We start from the raw sequence: 19514 nt of genomic DNA, 5'->3' as shown, positions 1-19514 counted from the left end.
GGGGGCTCTGGGGCGGGTGGGGTTCTGAAGCTGTTCAACTATACAACAGGCTCTTCTGTTCAAGCAGACTGGCAGCTTCACATGTGCACGCTTCATCTTTTAGGCTTCCACATTAAAATGAAGCTACATGAGCCTGAGCTCTATGTGGAGACTCAATATATTACATCTGAACACCAATTACATTTTAATTTCCGCTGAGGACTTACATTTCTGGTCAGCAGGTGTCCCATCATCTTTTTCATCTGACATGTCAAATGCTGAAATGAAGCACAGATGTCAGTCCGTTAGTCATAGACTCTCATAAAGGCATAAAAATGTCCCTAAAAATACAACACTGCCAGTATATTGACCTTAGGGGTTGTAGGTTTGTTGCCCTGTCTGGTTTCGTTTTACACATTGACCTTTCTTTTGTCGTCCATTGTCCCTTTGTCACCTGAATGGACTCCTGTTACGACCTTTTCCTGCTTATGGTTAAATATTGGCTCTTTTGCCAGCCACTTGATGTGAATGTGTTTCCAACAGAGAACATACAACACTTCCCACTACATAATGAACTCCAGCCTCATTTTCAGTTCTCTACTGATGAATTGAGGCATCACAAAGTATGACTCTTTTTGGTCATTACACTAACAAATATTTTTTCCTTGTTTCCTTACCTGGGTTCACTATCCCACTGCTTGTGCGTTCTCTTGGCTCCACCTCCTTCAGCTGGGCAGCGTCTTGGGGTGATGCCTCGTCCTCCTCTTTCTGAGTCTATAAAACAATAAGCAAAAACACAGTGATGCTGCCGAACTGATGCTAAAATGTTTCTGCATCCTGTAAACCAGAAATCTCTCCATGTCTGAGTCACAACTTACAAATAATGTAGCAGCTATACTGAGAAAACCATCTGTGTCATAACTTTAAACAATAATGAACTGGGGAAAAGGTTTTACAGCTTGTAAAAGTTTTACAGCTTATAAGAATAGCAGAGCTGCAGTACATGAGACTTTTGTACAGTAAGTTTTGTGACAATCTTACTTTGGACTGCTCCATCTCATAGTTTCTGATGAGCTGAGCATAGCGTCCATTGGCTTTCATCAAGGCCTCGTGGTGTCCAGCCTCCCGCACCTCCCCGTCATCCAGGAATAGGATGTCGTCACAGAACTCCAAATACTAGAAAACACAAGTGAAGAAAACTCAGCCCAGAATATACTATAAGTATAGATGAGTTTGACTTTCTGACTGGATCGCCATTATTTCATATTCACTGTCTGCTAAAGTGTAGCAGTGTCTTTTCCTACCTGGAGCTGGTGTGTAACCAGTATGATGGATTTTCCCTGAAGCTCATTCTTTATGCATTCTTCAAAGATATGTTTCCCCACATGGGCGTCAACAGCAGACAGTGGATCGTCGAGGAGGAAGATGTCTTTATTGGAGTAGACGGCTCTGGCCAGGCTGATCCTCTGCTTCTGCCCCCCTGACAGATTGAGCCCCCGCTCTCCAATCTGCCAGTAACACAGACAAAACTCCTAAAAGACCACTAAGACCACAGGCCACAGGGTCTGGCACGTCTCAAAATCCACCTTCACTAATTTACAACAGTGTACGACGAGTGAAGACAAGAAAGTGCTCGCAGCTTCAAATACACATACAAACATCAGTTGGACCCAAAACTGAGTCACAGTCCAGACCCGGTGTTCAACTTGCTATAATTTCTTTTGACTAAGACCTGAATAACATGGTTCATGCACTGCAAGATCTTGTTTTTGTAATCTTAGAGCTTGTTCTGTTCTTCACTTTCTATTTTCACTCTTCCCTTTTTTTGTTTAGTTTAGTTTTGTTTTTGGAACTGTGATGCCATCCAAAAGAATTCTGGCATTAAGGTCACACACAAGGTTGAATGGTGAAAGGTAAAAGTGAAGCTGCTCATTGATTGTCCCAACTAATGTTTAAATAGTGTCACAGTCTGCTCTTCAGTTCCCCTCAGCCCCTGCTCACCTCTCCCAGGTCATAGGTCTTAGAGCTTTAGAGAGGGGTCTGTCTGCAGAGAGCAAGGGAGGGGCATAACTGCAAGTGGCCGTAACTATTAGTATTGCAGCCTGCAGAACTCCTTTTGGATTTTCATCCCTTCATCTCCTGACCTGCCATACTCCATCAGTCCACCAGATGTCCCCTGACTTCACGCTACTTTAAACTTCCACTGCACTGCATTTCAGAGGGAAATAATATAATTGTTTGAAAGCTATAGTTACTAGTTAGTTGCAGATTGTCTTTCGGGTATCGATAGGTGTTTGCTCATGAGGGAATATAGATATCTGTAAATAAAATTATTAAAGACTCTGGTTTAGACCTGCTCTATATGAAAAGTGCCCTGAGATAAGTTCTATTATGACTTGGTGCTATATAGATAAAATTGACTTGATTTGACTATAAAGCACTCTTAGTTGTCTTAGTAGTGTTAACTTAAAACTGCCACAGATTTCTATGAGGCAGCTGCTGTTCATAAGCAAACGCTTTAAAACGCTTTTTTGAGAGTTACTTACAACCCCTTGTATGAGTAGATAGTGATACTGATACAGTTAGCTTGAACTGTGAGTCATTTGGTAAGAGAGCAGAACTCAACACCAATGCTATCCTGGAATCATTACAACTTTAACTCAAGTAAAAGACGCCTTGTAACTAGAACATTTTGACTGATATCAATTTAAAAAGATATTCATAGTTATGTTCAACACTTGTGACTCACCTTCATTCATGCAACTTTTAACTTGACTTTAGACTTCACTATAAAAGTGATAGATACTTGTGACCCTGTAAAACTGTAACTTGAGAATATGACTATGTTTTGGCTGCTGGCTGGACATTACAAACTTTCCAGCCACAGACAATGACCCCAGTATGGAGAAAAGGCTAATAAAGCTTCTGAATTATGGAACAAAATGAGGCAACTCCCACAACAATGTACAGTATTTTTAGCTTAATTGACAGTGTCAGTCAGAGCTAATTTTCAGTGTTTAATTGTTGATGTCATGTCCACAGGAGGTTTCTTACCTGACTTGAGGATGATGTGATACTACTACACTTTTAATAAATGATTAAAAACGTTAAAAACAGTCAGCTTGGATAGTTCAGTGTATGAGAGAGAGAGCTCCTACCTCGGTTTGGTCAGCATATGGGAGGATCTCCAGATCAGCTCTGAGACTACAGACATCTACAACTCTGTTGTATCTGTGCACAATCAAAGCGAGACAGTTACTGTCTGACAGCCACGTTTACTGTACTCACCTATACTGGGTTCCACACTGTAATGATCAGCTTCCAACTGAAAGCTAAAGCAGCACAACAAATAGCATGTGATTCCTGCAGAAAGGCTCAGACACACTGTCCCTGGAAGTTTATGAGAAATAAACAACGCACACGCTATAGAGCCAACAAGCATTTCTGTGGGTAGTTAGAGAAAACACTGTGAGGAGGTGATCTAACTGTTCCTACAGTATTTACTTCATGTGTAGTGGTGATTACAGCTGAGCTATAATGACCAAGCACAATCATAAAAACCAAGTGCAGTGACTCATCAAATCCTGTGCACAGGTCAGCAGTCTTGCTTCTCGCCATCTCTGCGAGCATGGGGTCGTTTTCCAGTGAGATTCCTGTTAGATAATGGAGATGACCTCTGCTCTTGTTTGAATACCTGGCCAGATACTAACTCACAGAGATAAGAGAAACTTTCTAAAGTTAAACATTTCTCAAAGGAAAGGCCTGTTCATGCTTTGTGTTAATGGTCGGTGTCCGTGCAGCCACGAGGAACAGCAGCAAAACACATTAACAGCACAAATGGTGTTCAGTTGATTCATTTCCATATTCAACTGTCGAGGTGATCTGCAGTTACTTATAATTAGTCATAATGATATATGTGGGTTAACTGATTAATTACTTGGCCTGGTCAAAAGGTTCCCCCATCAGGATGTTTTCTTGAACAGTCCCATGGAATATCCAGGCCTGCTGGGAAACGTAGGCAAATGTCCCGTCAGCTGTGATGGAGCCCTGAAGAAGGTGCATCTAAAATAGCAAAATCAACAAACATCCATGAGTGAACTCTGGTGTAGAGATAACATAATGCAAATAAAGAGCTTTAAATATGTGTAAAAGAGTGGTAGACAATGAAAAGGCAAAATATTATAAGCAAAAAAAAGATAAAATCAAAGGAAGGAAAAGACAAAGGAAGAACCAACTTGTTCCAAAATGCTGGAAATCAGTGATGTCTTTCCACTCCCCACATTCCCACAGACACCGAGCAGTTTGCCCTTCAGAAAAATAACACAGATTATAAATGTACCTTCAGTCTAATAGAGTTAACCTCATTTATCCTTATCAGTGGTAAAGCACACCTTAGGCAGCGTGAAGGAGATGTTTCTCAGGGTTGGCATGGTTTCAGTCTTCTCATCCTGGGACACCTCATCCACCTTGTGTCCCTTCACTTCACTGTCTGTGCTGGACACTGCGTCTGTTCTGGTCCAGGCAAGCGTAGCATTCTTCATCACTATAGCCGAGTCGCTGTCTTTCCTCTGCATCAGGTACGGCTCTGGATTCTGGATCATCAATATTCTCTGAAACAGCCACACATTCCTTTTAAAAGCTTTTCTCTCTTTTTAAAAAAATGGAGATTGAAGTGAACAATGGCCTTCAAAGCTGCAGTGACAAATCCTGCACACACAAAGAGGAAAATGCCTCCGACTGCTATGAAAATCAGAAATACAGTGAAATAAAAAATAACACCTTTTTTAAATCAAGTTTTACCAAAAAGCTTAAAACTCAAACAACAACCAAAGCATTAAAGCCTCATTTGTACAGAAGGTTGGTATTACTCATGAAAACTTCATACATGCTGTTTATTATATTTAAAATAAAAGAAGATGAAATAAAAACTCTGACTCTGATTGTGATTCTGTGGATGATTGAAGAAGGAAAGCCATTCATATATCATTATATAACACCGGAAGTTAAGATATTACAATCCAAAGAGCCTTGATATAAGTTTAAAGCAGCAGTGACAGTTTACCCTCAGTCGTTTTATTGCCACGGCAGCCTCAGCCATAGCCTTCACAGACAGGGGCAGCAGCGCCAGGCAGAACCTCATGGAGTTGAAGACGGCGATGGTGGTGAAGGCCTGGAATCAACACAAAAAAATGATGCTCAAACAGTATGAGACACCACAACATACTGGTCATACACTGGTCTTAAATAGACCCACAATGCTCTAGTAGCCAGCACCTGTCTGTGGCATTTATCATGAATAACTGGTGACAAAACAGAACGGCAATTATCTAAATACACATTTCATGTCACACTTGCAGCAACTCCACGTATATGCAGCAACACACCTCTATTAACCACTTCAACCCCAAAGTGCGCAAAGGTTGTTATGGTACTCACATCAGATGGGTTGAGGTTTAAGCGTAGCAAGGTGTGAACCATGAAGGTGAGAATGGTGGCGAGGGTGGGGATGATGCTTGTGATGCTGGTGTTGATATTCTGGACATAACTGACCCTCTGTAGCTGTTTCCTCTCATTTTTCCTCAAAACTGTAAGAGACATTGTTACATACGTTATACGCATGCATACGTTATCTTGAGCAAATAACGAATGCCCCAGCCACAGCTAGAAGGTGTTTACACTATGAAGATGTTTAATATATTACATTCATTTCACTTTTAAACATTTAAATGTTTATACAGTTGAAGACCTAGGGCCTCTTTTAATAATATGTAAAGCTTTACAAGCACACAAAATACAAAAATGTGTGCATGAAAAAAAGATCATATTCAAAAACTCACACACACACACACACACACACACACACACACACATGCAATTTCACTTTTATAAATCAGGATTAAAACAATGTTCACACGAGGATGAACGCCACATCCCACCTGCCACAATCCCTCAACTGACCATAAAATTATCAAAGTAAAATTTGTCATGAATATCTAAATGAATATCTAGCTTGTGAGCGAGGCAGAGGTCAACAATCTCACAAACAAACGTAAACTCAGCCACAGCAGCAGGGACTTCAACAAATAGGACAGTTGCTGAAATGCAAAGAAAGCACAAGGTGTGCGAGAGAATGTGGCTGCAGCCTCATCTCCAACCTCTAGTGCAGCATGCTTATTTGAAAAACTAATTTTAAGAAGTAATGTAAAATGTATTGTCCCAATTAAACTACCTCACTATCTGCATTTCCAATTATCACTACCTGCAATCTTCTTCTCAAATGAATCCTCCCAGGCGTACATCTTGATGAGTTTGATGCTGTTGAGAATCTCATTCATCGTGCGAACACGGCTGTCTGTGATCACTATGGCTTTCCACCTGAACGTGTTAATGAGTTTGACCAGCAAAACCTGAAAGCAGAAAAAAACAACATCAGTGTTAGTGACAATGTGAGCAGTAAATGATGCCAAATTTGGAGGTGCCTTTGTGGCTGACTTAGCTGGAAAACATGAGATATTAGCCTGGTAGTGGCTAATCAAACTGAAGAAAATTGTTTTTCAGAGAGGTGAGATGCAGAAGTTTCATAACTACAAACTCTGTGATTTATTGTCCTTGTTTCTACAAACTAGTTGCGTCATATTTCGGAAATTAGACATATGGGTTCATGTTAGAGTCTTTAAACACCGTTACTTCAGTATTGGTCAGGACAACAGGAAACAATATGGGACCTTAATTGTTTAACATAGTAAAGATGACTTAGATTAGTCATCTGTTTGTACAAAATCACAGCAACAACTATTCTTCATACAGCATTATGTAGACCTTAGGTTTTTGTCCAAACTGAACCATGATGAATGAATAAATAGTTTGTTTAATGTATTTGTTTATAACTTTTGATATTTGCATTATCCTGTTTTAGCTTTGATTGTGATGAAAAAAATGAAACCATTTATTTTCCACTGCTTAAGAAAAAAAAAAAAAGTCTATTATTGAACTATATGTACAGACCTGTATGGGGATGAAGATGATGTAGGTGAAGACTCCAGTCAGTGCGGTGTAGCCCAGGATGTAGCAGGCGTAGATGATGCAGACGACAAAGAGCACCGGGGCAGACAGCAAGAAGCTCCCAAATAGTACAGCCTCAAATAATTTGTGTCCATCGTTGGTTAAAACATTAATCATCTGGATGGGAGAAACACAGAGAGACAGAAAGACTGTAATCAACATTTGTCACGATTGCATTGCCAGGGCAAGGTGCTTGAACTACATCAGAGTAGGTGAATAACAGGATATTTCTGAAAAAGAAGTTTAGAATAAGAAACTTTTACAACCACTACTACTACTACTATTACTACTACTACTGCTATTCTAAAACGAATAATAATATTAGTAACTTTATTTGTATTTAATCCTGTCAGACCTTACAAAACAGAAAATATGAAAAATTACACAATAATAATTAAATATAATATTTCATAACTAAATGTATTTTCAATATGTTCATCGTGGAAAAAGTGCAAAAAGTTTGCCTATAGACCAGCTGCCAGCCTTCTGCACCACACTCAGTTGGCCTGTCTGACCCTGTCCCCGAATCAACTGGCCAGATGTGCTCATACTTTCCCTTCTCTGAGTACCTGACAGCAGCACCCATCCACAGACCTGTTCCCACCTCTAATCTCCCTGCAGTCACTACATACACCAGATCACTTTTGTACCTATGTCTTGCTTATTTGTTCTTGTCTGTCTGCATTTTGACCTTTTGCCTGTTTACTAGACTTTGGATTCCTCCTGTGAATTTCTGGATTTGTTCGCCTTTTTTGGACTTCCTTCCCTGGTTTTGACTGTTGTCCGCCTCAATGTTCTGAAAGCTGTTGTTCCTCTTTGTGTAAATAAAATCACTGAACTAAATTAGCTGAGCCTCTGCTGGGTCCTTTCCCTTGTGTTTCTTGCACCTGCTGTGACACACAGTCTGTACCTCTCCCATTGAAATGCTGCCGAGCACCCGCAGAGAGATGACTTTCTGAAAGGCCATTGACGAAAAGGCACCTTTCAGCCTGACAGCTGTGCGCAGGTTCATCGCCCACAGCAAGGACACGAGGAAGGCTTTGCAGAACTCTGAGGAGAACAGAGCAAAGGACAGACCAACACCATGGGACACTGTGGACTTCCCTGGGTCATCAATATAGTTTAAGATCTTATAAACTATAACAGCCTGAAAGGACAGAGACAGACAGGTTTGTAACATAAAACAGTAAACAGTAATAAACAGTATTTGCACCATCACACATTATTCAATGCAGGAAAACAGCTTGGGAATAGCTTTTGAAAACACATCAACTTTTTCCTAAATGTATGAACAACTTGTTTGTTACTAATTACCCATTTCTACACAGTCAGGGACACTACCACCAACTCCCATCCAGCACTGACGCTAATACAGCCCTTACAGAATTATAATATATGGCATATTGTTATCACATAAATGCTCTTGATATATGAAGATATGGGTTTATAACATATGAAATATCCATAGAAAATGTGTACATGTACATATATTAAAAATATCTATATTAAACATGTCTATCTTTCCATTCTTGGAAATTCAATATGTAAACATATTACATTTGTGTATGGGAGCAGACAATTTGTGTTTTCTAAGTGTTGTAAAGTAACTAAGTACATTTACTCAGGTACTGTACTTAAATGCAGTTTTGAGGTACTTTTTATTTCACTTAGCTTTTATGTTCCTTTTCTACTCCTACTGTTCTATGTGTCAGAGAAAGTTGTTCTTTCTGCTCCACTATATTTATAACATGGCTATATAGTTGGTAGTTGCTTTTCAGTTTAAGATTTTAGCAAAATTTTATGTGTCCATAAAATACAGCACATTGTTAAAGATTAAACCAGCGGTTTTTCAATCTTTTTGACTTGTGAGCGTTTACAAGAGAAGTGTCTGCATGGACATGGTCACATGGTCACATGGTCATGTTTCAGATGTCAATGAGTTGTTAGTAGTTCCACTTCTTAGTTGGTTTCATTAAATTAAATGTTTTAAGCTCAGAGAGGTACATTTTTGCTGATAATACCTTGCGTACTTCCACATAAGCAAGGTTTAGAACGTAGGACTTTTACTTGTGGTGGAGTATTGTTACAGTGTACTGGTAGTTTCACTTCAGTCAAAGATCTAAATACCACTCACCGGGCCCACAAACGCAGCCACCATAAAGAGAACACCAATCATGACGGACAGAATCAGCCTGGTTCTTTGAAAGCGAAGGATCACACGAACCAGAGAGGCTTTCTCCAGGCCTACCCTTGTCACCTCCTCCTCCCAGAGTCTCTGGAGCCTGCACAACACACACAATCAGGGGGTGGTACAGTGCACTTGCTTTTCTCATATTATCTCTACCAACATGTCAGAGTCAAAATTCTTGGCCTTGTCAATTTAGCCTCAGAGTAAAAACCCATATGAAGCTGTTACTTTCCTCTCATTTTCATGAATTATTTTCCAGATATGAGTTTCATCAACTCATCTTGTCATCTGCCTGGTCTATAAATGTGCTGCAATTGCATCAAATTACAGTAAAGAAATGTTGGACCCTCCTGCACCAACACAAACAGTGTCATACCTTTCTCCACTGGTGGCGGCAACATCCAAGGGAGACAGGTTGATGGAGTCCATGTCCAGTTTATTCCTGAACATAGCCCACATCATGGGCATCATCCAGGCAAAGGTTGTAAAGGACAGGAAACCTGCATTGTCCAAAGGGTGGGACCTAGACACAGAAACATCACCAGATATAAGTAAGGTAAAAATGTTATATTAAAACTATTTATCATATGATAAGTGCATCAAAAAAGACAAAGTATGCCAACAATGAGACTGACTGTGAGGAGGACCAGCGGATGGGTTTGAGAGTCTGAAGGTTCTGGTGGTATTTTCTGAAAGGGGAAGGGTGGGGTACTTTACTGTTGTCCATATCAGCATGCCCTGGACTGGAGACCTCAGATCCAGTTCTCCACCTGACACCATCTACTGCCTGAAGAGTCAGAAATAAGAAGAGACAGAGTCAGAGAATCAGACATACAGAGTTGAACGGAGAAACAGGGAGTAGAGAGGGAGTGTAGATGCAGGAGAGACAATGGGCAAAGGAAAAAGATCTCAGGAAGTGAAAAGCAACATGTGGTCAGGAATGTTCTGCTGGAAGCTGCTGTTTCTTCTGTACTTACAAAAGAGACTCCTCGAATACCATTCTTCTCTACACAATAGTCCGTCTTCATTTTGTCCTGTGCGAAGCGTGCAAAGTCAGAATTTTACCAGACAACAAAATATTAAATATAAAAAAGTAGGAGCATTTCCTGTAGAACTTGTTTACAACACACAGATGTTTGATAGTATCAGCCCGGAGGCTGCATCTCTCATTCTGTTACATAACATGTGTTGGCGTGAGTTTTTATGAGGGTCACCTATATTACACTTCATGCCTCATAAGTAAAATCTGAAAATACAGAGTCAATGAACTTCAGGAGTTTTCCTACTATCTACCTCTCACCTCCATTCATACTGTGTCAAAGTTCCTGCAGCTGAATTAAATTACATGCATGAAGAGGAGTCCATGTGACCTTTGTTTCTAGTTATTTCATGAAGAGGTGAAACAGCAATATTTTACAACCATTCATGCACAGTGGATGAAACAGCTCTGATCAGTTGCAATACTACGTGTTATAATGCCCAATGAGGGTGGGTATAAAATTAGGCTACATATATATATATATATAAAAGACTTGTCTATTCTTTTTCCTACAACATAACAACCAACATGTAAACCAACACAAAACCACAGACAATACAACCAACAGGGGTCAATGACACTGCTCTTTTGTCAAAAGTCCTGAGTTGATTCTCTAATCTCTTTTTAGCATCAAGGACCCTCAAACTGACACAAATTAGACCATGTACCCCGATATGATAAGATTCTTGCTTTTAGATGTCTTATTAAAAGAAAGTGTTTGAAACCCATGACTAAAATATTCATACATTCTGTCATTTTGTTTCTTAAGCATGGAATTATAATGAAAATTAATTATTCCCCTTTTTACTGGGGACCTCCAGGAACCTCCTGTTAGAGCTGATCAATTAAATAAAGTGACAATCAAAATAACCTCAATCAATATCACTGAATTCAAATGCACCTAAAAAAACAGACTTAAGTAACAAAACAACCAACACTGATCAAAACTAACTTGCTGTAAGGTAGCACACTGAAATAGAACAGTACCTCTTTGTGGAGGACAGGTAAGACACACTGCAGCTTATTTACACTGACTCTGAAGCTGACACTGGAGCAACATTTAACTCATTGATCAAAGGTTAATCTGAGCAGAGAGGCAGATCTCCCTCTACGCTCACTGGAGTGGTGGGCGGGGCAGTAACAACACTTTGCTTCAACTTAGATAAACAAATCAAAGTAACTGCTTTTTTTGCTCTCTAGCCAACAGTCTTTGTATTATTTGGACTTAATATGAGTTAATAGATATTTTCTAACTTGTATTGTTAACATTGTAAAATGAACAGAGGTGTGTTTTTTGTGTCAGTCACTGGATTTTGAGCAGGTTTTAAAATATTTCGTCTCATAAGATGTAGAAGAAAGGGTGCAAATATTCTGAAACACCTCGCCAAATCACATGAGGCCACTTAACCTGAAGACCAAACTCCAGCCTCAGAGGTCGAGTGGTTAGATGAAGTTTTCCTGTATACTTATGACTCTTTAAGGTGAGTCTGAGCTAAACAGTGATGCCTTAAGTCTGTTGAGCTATCGGCAACTCTGACAGGTAATAAGTTGTCAGGAAAAGCTGCGATATAGGTAATATATCAATTACCTGGTAGGTAACAGTGCAAAGCTGCCCTCTGCTGGTGGCTGGTGACAAGAGCAGTCAGGTGATCCAGAACCGTAACTGGGTGACAGCAGGTGGGACATGACTCGGTTTGGAGAGAAGAGGAAGACACAATCTCCTCTATGAGCAAAATGACAAAAGCAAATGTTGGCATAACAGTTCACCTATGAGTTCCTATACTCAATTCATTTTTTCTAAAATTAAATAGTATATATAGATACATGTTTAAGGAAAAAAGTAAGGGGGAGCTCTGATCTCCTCCTCCACATGTTTTTGCAGCAGTCCTTCTGACCTGCTGATACTTTTCTGTCAAGCGCCTCCTGAAAAGATGTAAATGTTTTTGTGACCTTGAGGGAGCTTTGACCAGTCTGAGAAAGATACTCATTTGATATCACAACAGGCTTGGCATTTGGCTGAGAATTTCTTCACTTCATGGCTCTGTGTAAAAAGATGATGGGTACCAACGGATTTTCATATCCTTACAAGAGAAACGTACTCTGATTTATAATTAGAAATGAGTAGTGGTGAGATTTAAGTCCAGCAGTAACTACAGCACAGTTCTTTTACAGAGAACACCACAACAGTGATGTGCATTTGTAAATGTATAAGTCAAAAGTCAAAGTGAACTTCACTGTCATTCAGACAGCAGTGCACAGCAGAATGGAGCTGTGTTCCTCCTCGCTCACAGTGCAATTGATTGACATCAATTAGACGAACTAGGACATAACAAATAGTGAATGATGTGATGACAACAGATAATCATAACATAACTCATTGTACAATATAACAGTCTGTAAATATTAATACTGGAGTGTAGTATTGAAGTGTGGAGCTAATAGAAGCATTGACTTATTTCACAGTGTAGCAGCACATTAGGTAATAGCAGCAAATAATATTTAAAAACATGACATACTATCAGCATTGAGAGCTGAGTATATGTATTCAGTCTGTCCTTGTAAGTGCATGACAGTTCTGACAGGATGCTCTCTATGGTAGAATGTGGTGAGAGAAAGAAGGGGGGAGATTCACTCTCCAGGTTGGTTCACTTCGCCCCTGTAGGCTGAGTTCTAATCAGTGCTGATGAGAACTACCACCATTGTGTCATCCACAAACCTGATGATGTGGTTTGAGGTGTACTTGGCACAACAGTCATGAGTCATCGAGGTGAACAGCAAAGGGCTCAGAACACAACCATGGGGAACCCCTGTGTTCAGGACAATGGTCTCAGAAGTGTTTTCCTCTGTGAGGAAATTTAATGACCAGTTGCACAATGGGGTGTTGAGATGCAGTGGGCCAAGTTCGTTACCAAAGGCACTGAAAGAAAGGTTATTTGCTGTACTTTACTGTAAGAAATACTGTTATTCAATGTCCTTGTAAAACCAGCTGAACTTTAACTTGCATTTTGTTTTTTATTTGCAGTATTTGGATACAGTGCTAGGCCTCAATTGGCCCAACTACAGTTTCTCTTACGGGTTATTGTACTGGTATCAGAGTTTTCTATATCTCAGATAGTGACTGACATCATTATAAGAGTTCAGCTGGCGGAGAATTATCAGATGGGAATCCTGCCTTTCTTCGTTTTTTTGGTTTATTAGATATACTGTACAGGCCAATGAAACTGACAATGTTTGAGTGTCTTACACAGGTCATGAAGTTATTACAATGTTGGATTAATGATGTTTTAAACAGTACACTTTCTCCATTGAAGAACAAACAAAGTACACAGTTGGATACACACACTGCTTGGAGTCCAAATATCTTTTAAAGATGATCTATTTTTTCATGCTCCAGTGTGCTGGATGTTTCAGCTCTGGCAGATGTAGTTTTTGTTTCAGGGGTCTGACCCATGGCCCTTTGCTGCATGTCATCCCCTCTCTCTCCCCAACTGTCCTGACACTTTCTCACAGTCTCTACCCGAATAAAGGCAAAAACTATGTTGTATGTTGTTTATGGGGCGAGTGTAGGAGAGAAGAAAAGAAAAAAAACAGGCAGACGTGATAATTATAATATTGATAATAGTAATTAATAAATAAATAAACCTCAGTTTCAGCAGTTTGGTCTGAGTGTGGTTAGTATCAGGGTCAAGTTGTACATGTGTGTATGGACGGCAGACACACAGTAGTCAGGATGACGTTACTCGTTTTATTGCAGTTTACGAAAGAACACGTGTGTATGTTTCTTGCTGACAACAAGAGCTCAATGCTATAATTTGGCTGACTGATTTGTTGGTCATATTTTCCACCTGACTGTAGGTTGTGTAGATTTGCTGGCAAGCTGCACACTCTACCCTTACACCGAGTATTAGGAGTATCCATGATCCCATAACAGCTATCACACATGTCTGAGCCACTGCACTGCCGTCACCCTGCTCTGTGTTCGTCAGCAGGGATTTGTGGTACATCTGTACACAGACAGTCCTCTGCCTCGTGGTTTCAGTCTAATCCAGCAGGTGTGTGGTCGTATCAAGGAGGTGAGTCACAGAAAAACCTGTGTTGTATCTTTATTTCTTTGTAAAAAACCCGCTGGCTTTGAGTCAGTGAGAGAGAAAACAAATGAAGCTCATGATCAACAAAAAGTCTCCTTTATTATTTACACAGTAAATTACACCTATGCCTCAAAATGTTAACTGGTAGTTAACAAGGGTAATAATAATAATAATAATAATAATAATAATAATAATGATAATGATAATAATAATAATAATAAGAAGAAGAAGAAGAAGAAGAAGAAAAAGAAGATTTGAGACAAGCATGTAGAAATATATCTGTATACAGTTGTTTTACCCTAACACTTTTTCTCTATTGTTCTATGATTATTATTTTTTAAAACAATCAAATTCCTTTGAAATACCATTAATAGAATCTCTTCCTGAGAACTCACTCAATGTCATTTTGATCAGTTTGAACAAGTCAGTTTAATTTCCTGTTTGCGGATGACATGACTTATGTTACACTTGACCTCAGGATTTAGAAGACACGAGTACGCACGCATGCACGCACACACACACACATACACACACACACTTAGTGTACCTGTAGTTTTTCTGTCAGCCACTCTGTACCATGTAATATTGTTACTGTGGCAATGTTAATACCATTACTACATGTGTCCAGCAGATGGCAACATTGGCTATATATATTACAAGTCTTTTTGCTTTCACTTGTTAATCTATTACACTTGAAATGGTCTATAAAACCCTGAGACTAATTTAAAAAGACAAACATAAAAAATGTATCTTTGGAAATCAGACTGTTCATGAAATCATGAAGTCTTTCTGACTCATGTCAGGTATATTTGGCGACGCATATTTGGTCAAAACTGAACCGTGTTGTTAAGTCATTTTGTGCCCCCCGTTTTATTCTTTCAGCGTTTGATATGTTTTATTTGTTTTATTGCAATCCTTCTGTTCAAATGAAGTTTTCATTCTTGATTTGAGTTGAGTGACCTTAACTTAATATCCACTGCATCCACTTAAATGTACATACAGTATTTGTTTCCACCAGATAGATAACAGAAACATATAACTACACTGTAGTTAAAATTGTTGTGGGTTTGTAATAGAATATGGTGCAACTTTACAATTTATTCATCTGTGAATACTCAAAAAACTCAAGCTGGCACACTGTATATCTCTAGATTGACTGAAACTGGTCTACTGTAAAAGCCCAGTTGTCTTTCCTGATATGAATGGACTGGCACACCTACAGTGTCATGACTCTAAAAGGTTTTAGCAATAGAAATCCAGCCCATGTTTATGCTTTTCATCCGAGGAGTTGTTTGGGTGGTCTGAGTCAGATTTAAATACGGACCTTCTCTGAAGCACAGGGCTTTGATAAGAGGAGAAGAGGGGAGGCCCATGATGATGCTGGGTGGATGAGGTGGTTTCATCTGGAGCCTGAGAAGGCCAGCTAGGAGAGGCACTGCCAGAAACGGGCCAACCGTAGAGGTCCGCAGTGAGTCTCGAGTCCAAAAGAGTCTCCTTCATCTGCTGGTTTTCCCTGGTTGCTGCCTGCCACACCACCTCCAACTCCTCTTCTACTTCTCTGGAAGAGCAAATAGAGAAGAGAGGACAAGGAAGTTGCTCAGTTGGTCGAGTTGTTTGGGTGACATAAGTAAAATGAAAATACAAAAGTAGTTTCTGAGAACACCTGGTTAGCAAAGCAAAGACGGAGAACAGACTGAGGTAGCACTAATACAGTGAAGGTACAGTAAGTGTGGATGTAGTAGTAGTGAGCAGGGATCATGGGGACACACTGACTCAAGTAGCTCACACAACTCCATTTCAAACTTTTATCATCTATCGATGCACAAAACTAAAAGTACTTTGGGATTCACTATTCATCTCCTTTCCCAATTTTGACTGACGGTGGATTGGATTAAAGCTCATACACATCTCCTGCTCTCGCTCTCTCTCTCTCTCACACACACACACACACACACACACACACACGCGCACACGCACACACGCACACACACGGACACACCAAGCTTTTTCTTAAAAAATCAGTGTCTGATGGAAACAACACTCACCTTGATGTTAGAAAGCGTCATTCAGCTAAAGCACAAGAGCACTTCTCTATCAAGTGAACTCACCAGGCACCATGCAGGAAAAAGTGGAGTGTCTCTATATAAAGCAGCAATCATGGGGCTCAGACAGGGTGTTACACTGCATTCAGATCATATGGGAATAACTGTCAGAGTAGAGTGATTGTTAAAGGCTCTGACTTGGAAATGCACACTCAAACTCAAAACCATGAAACAGTTCTCTGGAGTTTCCTTCCCGAACAACGTTTTAAAAGAGATATGAAGCCTAATCAGCTCAATGACAGATGTGATGAGATTTGAGTTTGGTTATAAAATAAACACTGATGTCTCAAAATTCAAATGTAGTCTGTCTGTGGTGAGAAGAAAAATCTGTGTTCAGGTCCCACCAATGTGACCCATGTCAACATTATTAAACAATGTCACATTAATAATTATTTTAGCCTCAGCAAAACCAGTTTGTTATTCTGCCTAACCACAATTTAAACCATGAGCAAAAGTTACCTTAACCTAAACTTAACTAAGAGTAAGATTTTTTTAGTTCTTAGTTAAACCCTTCCAGAAGGGAACACCTTATGTGACACCATTAGATAAGTTAGCCATAACAGGAATAAATACATTTGTGAGTTTAAGAAGTTTTGTTGAGTCCCTGTCAGAGATCTGTTGTTTAAGTTCCTCTCTGCTTCTACAGTAAAGGATCAATTCAAACACCAGTCCATTAATGCTGCTCATGTGCTACCTGTCATTATATCTATGCTTGTTGGTTGCTATATCAAAGTCCAAGTAAAACAAAAACGTGACCAGTATGTGCATGTTGGGGGACTAACAACCTGCTATTTCATACAGAGAGGAGAAGAAGGAGGGATAATGATGAAAAGAAAGGAATAACAGCTCCAAGGAGACAGCACGTAATTACCTGTGTGTGTTGTTACTGTTGTAATGGCTGATGCATTAAAGTTCCTCTGTCCTACGCTGTTCATACGTCAGCAACTGAACAAACCAGCTGCCCTGTCTGGTCTCTCTAATTATAGTGGAGAGAACATTGCATGGATGTCAGTTGGTTATAGTTTTGTGCAGACATTCATTGTTCCCAGAGGATGAATCCTAATGATTTAATCATCCCGAGATACCAATACTTTTCACACAAAACCAACAGCAGGTCGAAGTTTTCACTTATTCAGGGAAATATCTGTCACACGATGTTTGCCAAGACATTTTGTACATTTACATTTATGGTTACCAGACAACGTATCCTAGTACTACTATTAGTGGTTTGAGTGAAGTGAGGATGGACTGTCATAAAAGCTGGTGTCCACTCAGGATGAATTTTAATCATTTTAATGATCCCTTTACTTGTCATCTATCTCCAACATCAGATCAAAATTTTAATTTGTCCAGTACTTTTGGTTTATGACCAAATATCTTTGCCTGCAGCGAGGAAAACCACTACAGTCTGTACTTATTAAAGTAGTTATCTCATGTATAAGGATTGAATGACAGGATGTTGGAACTCTTTTTTAATTAATTCACTCACTATTAAATTATTATTAACTTTTGGCCAATTATTATTTTATTCATTCACAATGTTCACATGGATGAACAGAGCGAATGTTGGTCAGAGTGTCATGGTAAGAAGCTTTTTTAACTTCATTTGCCCGGTCTCGCGGTGAAGAGAAAATAGTTCCTATATACTGATCTAATATGAGAAGATTGAGCTCCTTAATACCTTAAAATGGGCTTTTTCAGTGTTCCCTAGTTTATTGAAGATAATTATTGAGATAATAAATATATTACAGTGATCTTAGAAGGTGGTACAAAATTTGCATTCAATCTCTCTATGTTTCTCTTTGCCTGTAAACTTGCGCTGCTACAGACTTTGTGTTAATCCGATGGCGTTCAATTTAAACTTGTGCTGTGTTGAAAGTGATACGGAAATGTTACTTACATTGGTCGTTGATGGAGTTTAATCCACTCTGAGACAACAAGCTTATCTTGAAAACATTTAGAGAAAATGATATCATCTTTAATTAATGATGTTTTTTTGGGTGATGGACTGTAAAGCATTTTGTCCTTTGTTTTCCTTGAGTAAAGACCCTCACAAACTTCACCGTCTGTTAATTACCATCAACCAAAAACTGCATGCACAAATGCGTTACCCATGGCAACCACACTCATCACTGTTTCCGATGAAGACAGACAGAATATTCAGACAGAATAACAAAATAAACCTTGCAGCAGTAAGAGACTGAAAACTCAGTAGGTAGGTGTGTGTAGGTGTGTGTGTGTGTTAGTCATTTGATGGGATAGCTGCGGTGACCACCAGGCCACACAGCTGCAGTCTGACCTATAGAGAAAGGCTCAGCAGCAGCTCCACCAGCCCAGTAATCTCCATTACAATTATAGCTTCAGTAAGAAGTAGCCATCTCAGGATTTGGTCTATCAGTCTACGACAGAAGAACTCCTTCCTCACCATCGTTGCCCTGTCAGCCCCAGACACTAACATTAATCAGTGTTATTCTGAGCCGTGGGGTTTATAAGGCAGGTCTGTCTGTGAGACAACCACAGCGAACTACACTAGCACTAGCATTAGACAATCAAAAAAGAATTTATTCTCCATACAGTGTGTTCAAATGTGACTTCTGTTTTATCATGAATAACAAAAACTTTGTGTTGATGACCTGAGCTGTAACACTATGAGCAACAAACATATCAACAATTGATTATTTCATTAGGTTTAAGAAATGGCATCCTGGTGCAGCTCTACAAATGGATTATGGATTATCTCTGTGAGCTGAGCCTCAAGAGAGACTGGAGAGTAATGAGTACAAACCACATAGTAGCTACATCTACAAAGGTCGCCATATACAGAAATCACCACCCATCACTGTCAATTTCATGTAATGCATTTCATTATATGTTTTCTTCAAACTACTGAAGGTACAAGGACGTACGAGTTATAACATGACTCTCACATGGAAAATTGCACCTGTGCCTTTCTTCCAACCTATTGTCTCTGCTTTGCTGGAGCTACAGCAGCCTCAGAGCCACTCCTGAATCTGATGGGAAACCAAGGGATAATTGAGTAAAACTAAAATGTGTTT

General features: G+C 39.5%; 2 protein-coding genes across 4 annotated transcripts in view; both read right to left on the bottom strand.

Moving 5' to 3' along the window:
- The window catches only part of abcc12 (ATP-binding cassette, sub-family C (CFTR/MRP), member 12), an 18151-nt gene extending 6270 nt beyond the window's left edge, over window positions 1-11881 (bottom strand). The window contains exons 1-18 of one of the 3 annotated variants that reach the window (XM_087180241.1): window positions 11857-11881; window positions 10207-10263; window positions 9865-10016; window positions 9606-9752; window positions 9176-9323; window positions 7952-8188; window positions 6985-7158; window positions 6239-6386; window positions 5416-5564; window positions 5042-5149; window positions 4371-4589; window positions 4215-4286; window positions 3917-4041; window positions 3138-3210; window positions 1284-1487; window positions 1021-1155; window positions 657-753; window positions 207-257 (exon numbers count right to left, since the gene is read on the bottom strand). In XM_087180241.1, coding sequence (XP_087036367.1) covers window positions 207-257; window positions 657-753; window positions 1021-1155; window positions 1284-1487; window positions 3138-3210; window positions 3917-4041; window positions 4215-4286; window positions 4371-4589; window positions 5042-5149; window positions 5416-5564; window positions 6239-6386; window positions 6985-7158; window positions 7952-8188; window positions 9176-9323; window positions 9606-9752; window positions 9865-10016; window positions 10207-10257 — 2290 coding nt within the window. In that variant the 5' untranslated portion in view covers window positions 10258-10263; window positions 11857-11881. Of the gene's footprint in view, window positions 1-206; window positions 258-656; window positions 754-1020; window positions 1156-1283; window positions 1488-3137; window positions 3211-3916; window positions 4042-4214; window positions 4287-4370; window positions 4590-5041; window positions 5150-5415; window positions 5565-6238; window positions 6387-6984; window positions 7159-7951; window positions 8189-9175; window positions 9324-9605; window positions 9753-9864; window positions 10017-10206; window positions 10264-11255; window positions 11347-11856 lie in introns of those variants that run through there. The other 2 variants (XM_023429717.2, XM_087180242.1) reach the window with 2 other exon arrangements.
- A 2555-nt stretch (window positions 11882-14436) lies between these two features.
- The window catches only part of cep89 (centrosomal protein 89), a 52894-nt gene continuing 47816 nt past the window's right edge, over window positions 14437-19514 (bottom strand). The window contains exon 17 of the mRNA XM_023429602.2: window positions 14437-15914. Within this exon, the coding sequence (XP_023285370.1) occupies window positions 15599-15914 (316 nt within the window). The 3' untranslated portion in view covers window positions 14437-15598. The remainder of the gene's footprint in view (window positions 15915-19514) is intronic.

Source organism: Seriola lalandi, unplaced genomic scaffold, assembly GCF_002814215.2.
Source record: "Seriola lalandi dorsalis isolate HSWRI2012SDOR001 ecotype SW California unplaced genomic scaffold, Sedor1 jcf7180002054898, whole genome shotgun sequence".
In the NCBI taxonomy this organism is placed as follows: Eukaryota; Metazoa; Chordata; class Actinopteri; order Carangiformes; family Carangidae; genus Seriola; species Seriola lalandi.
This window is presented reverse-complemented; position numbering and strand designations above follow the sequence as displayed.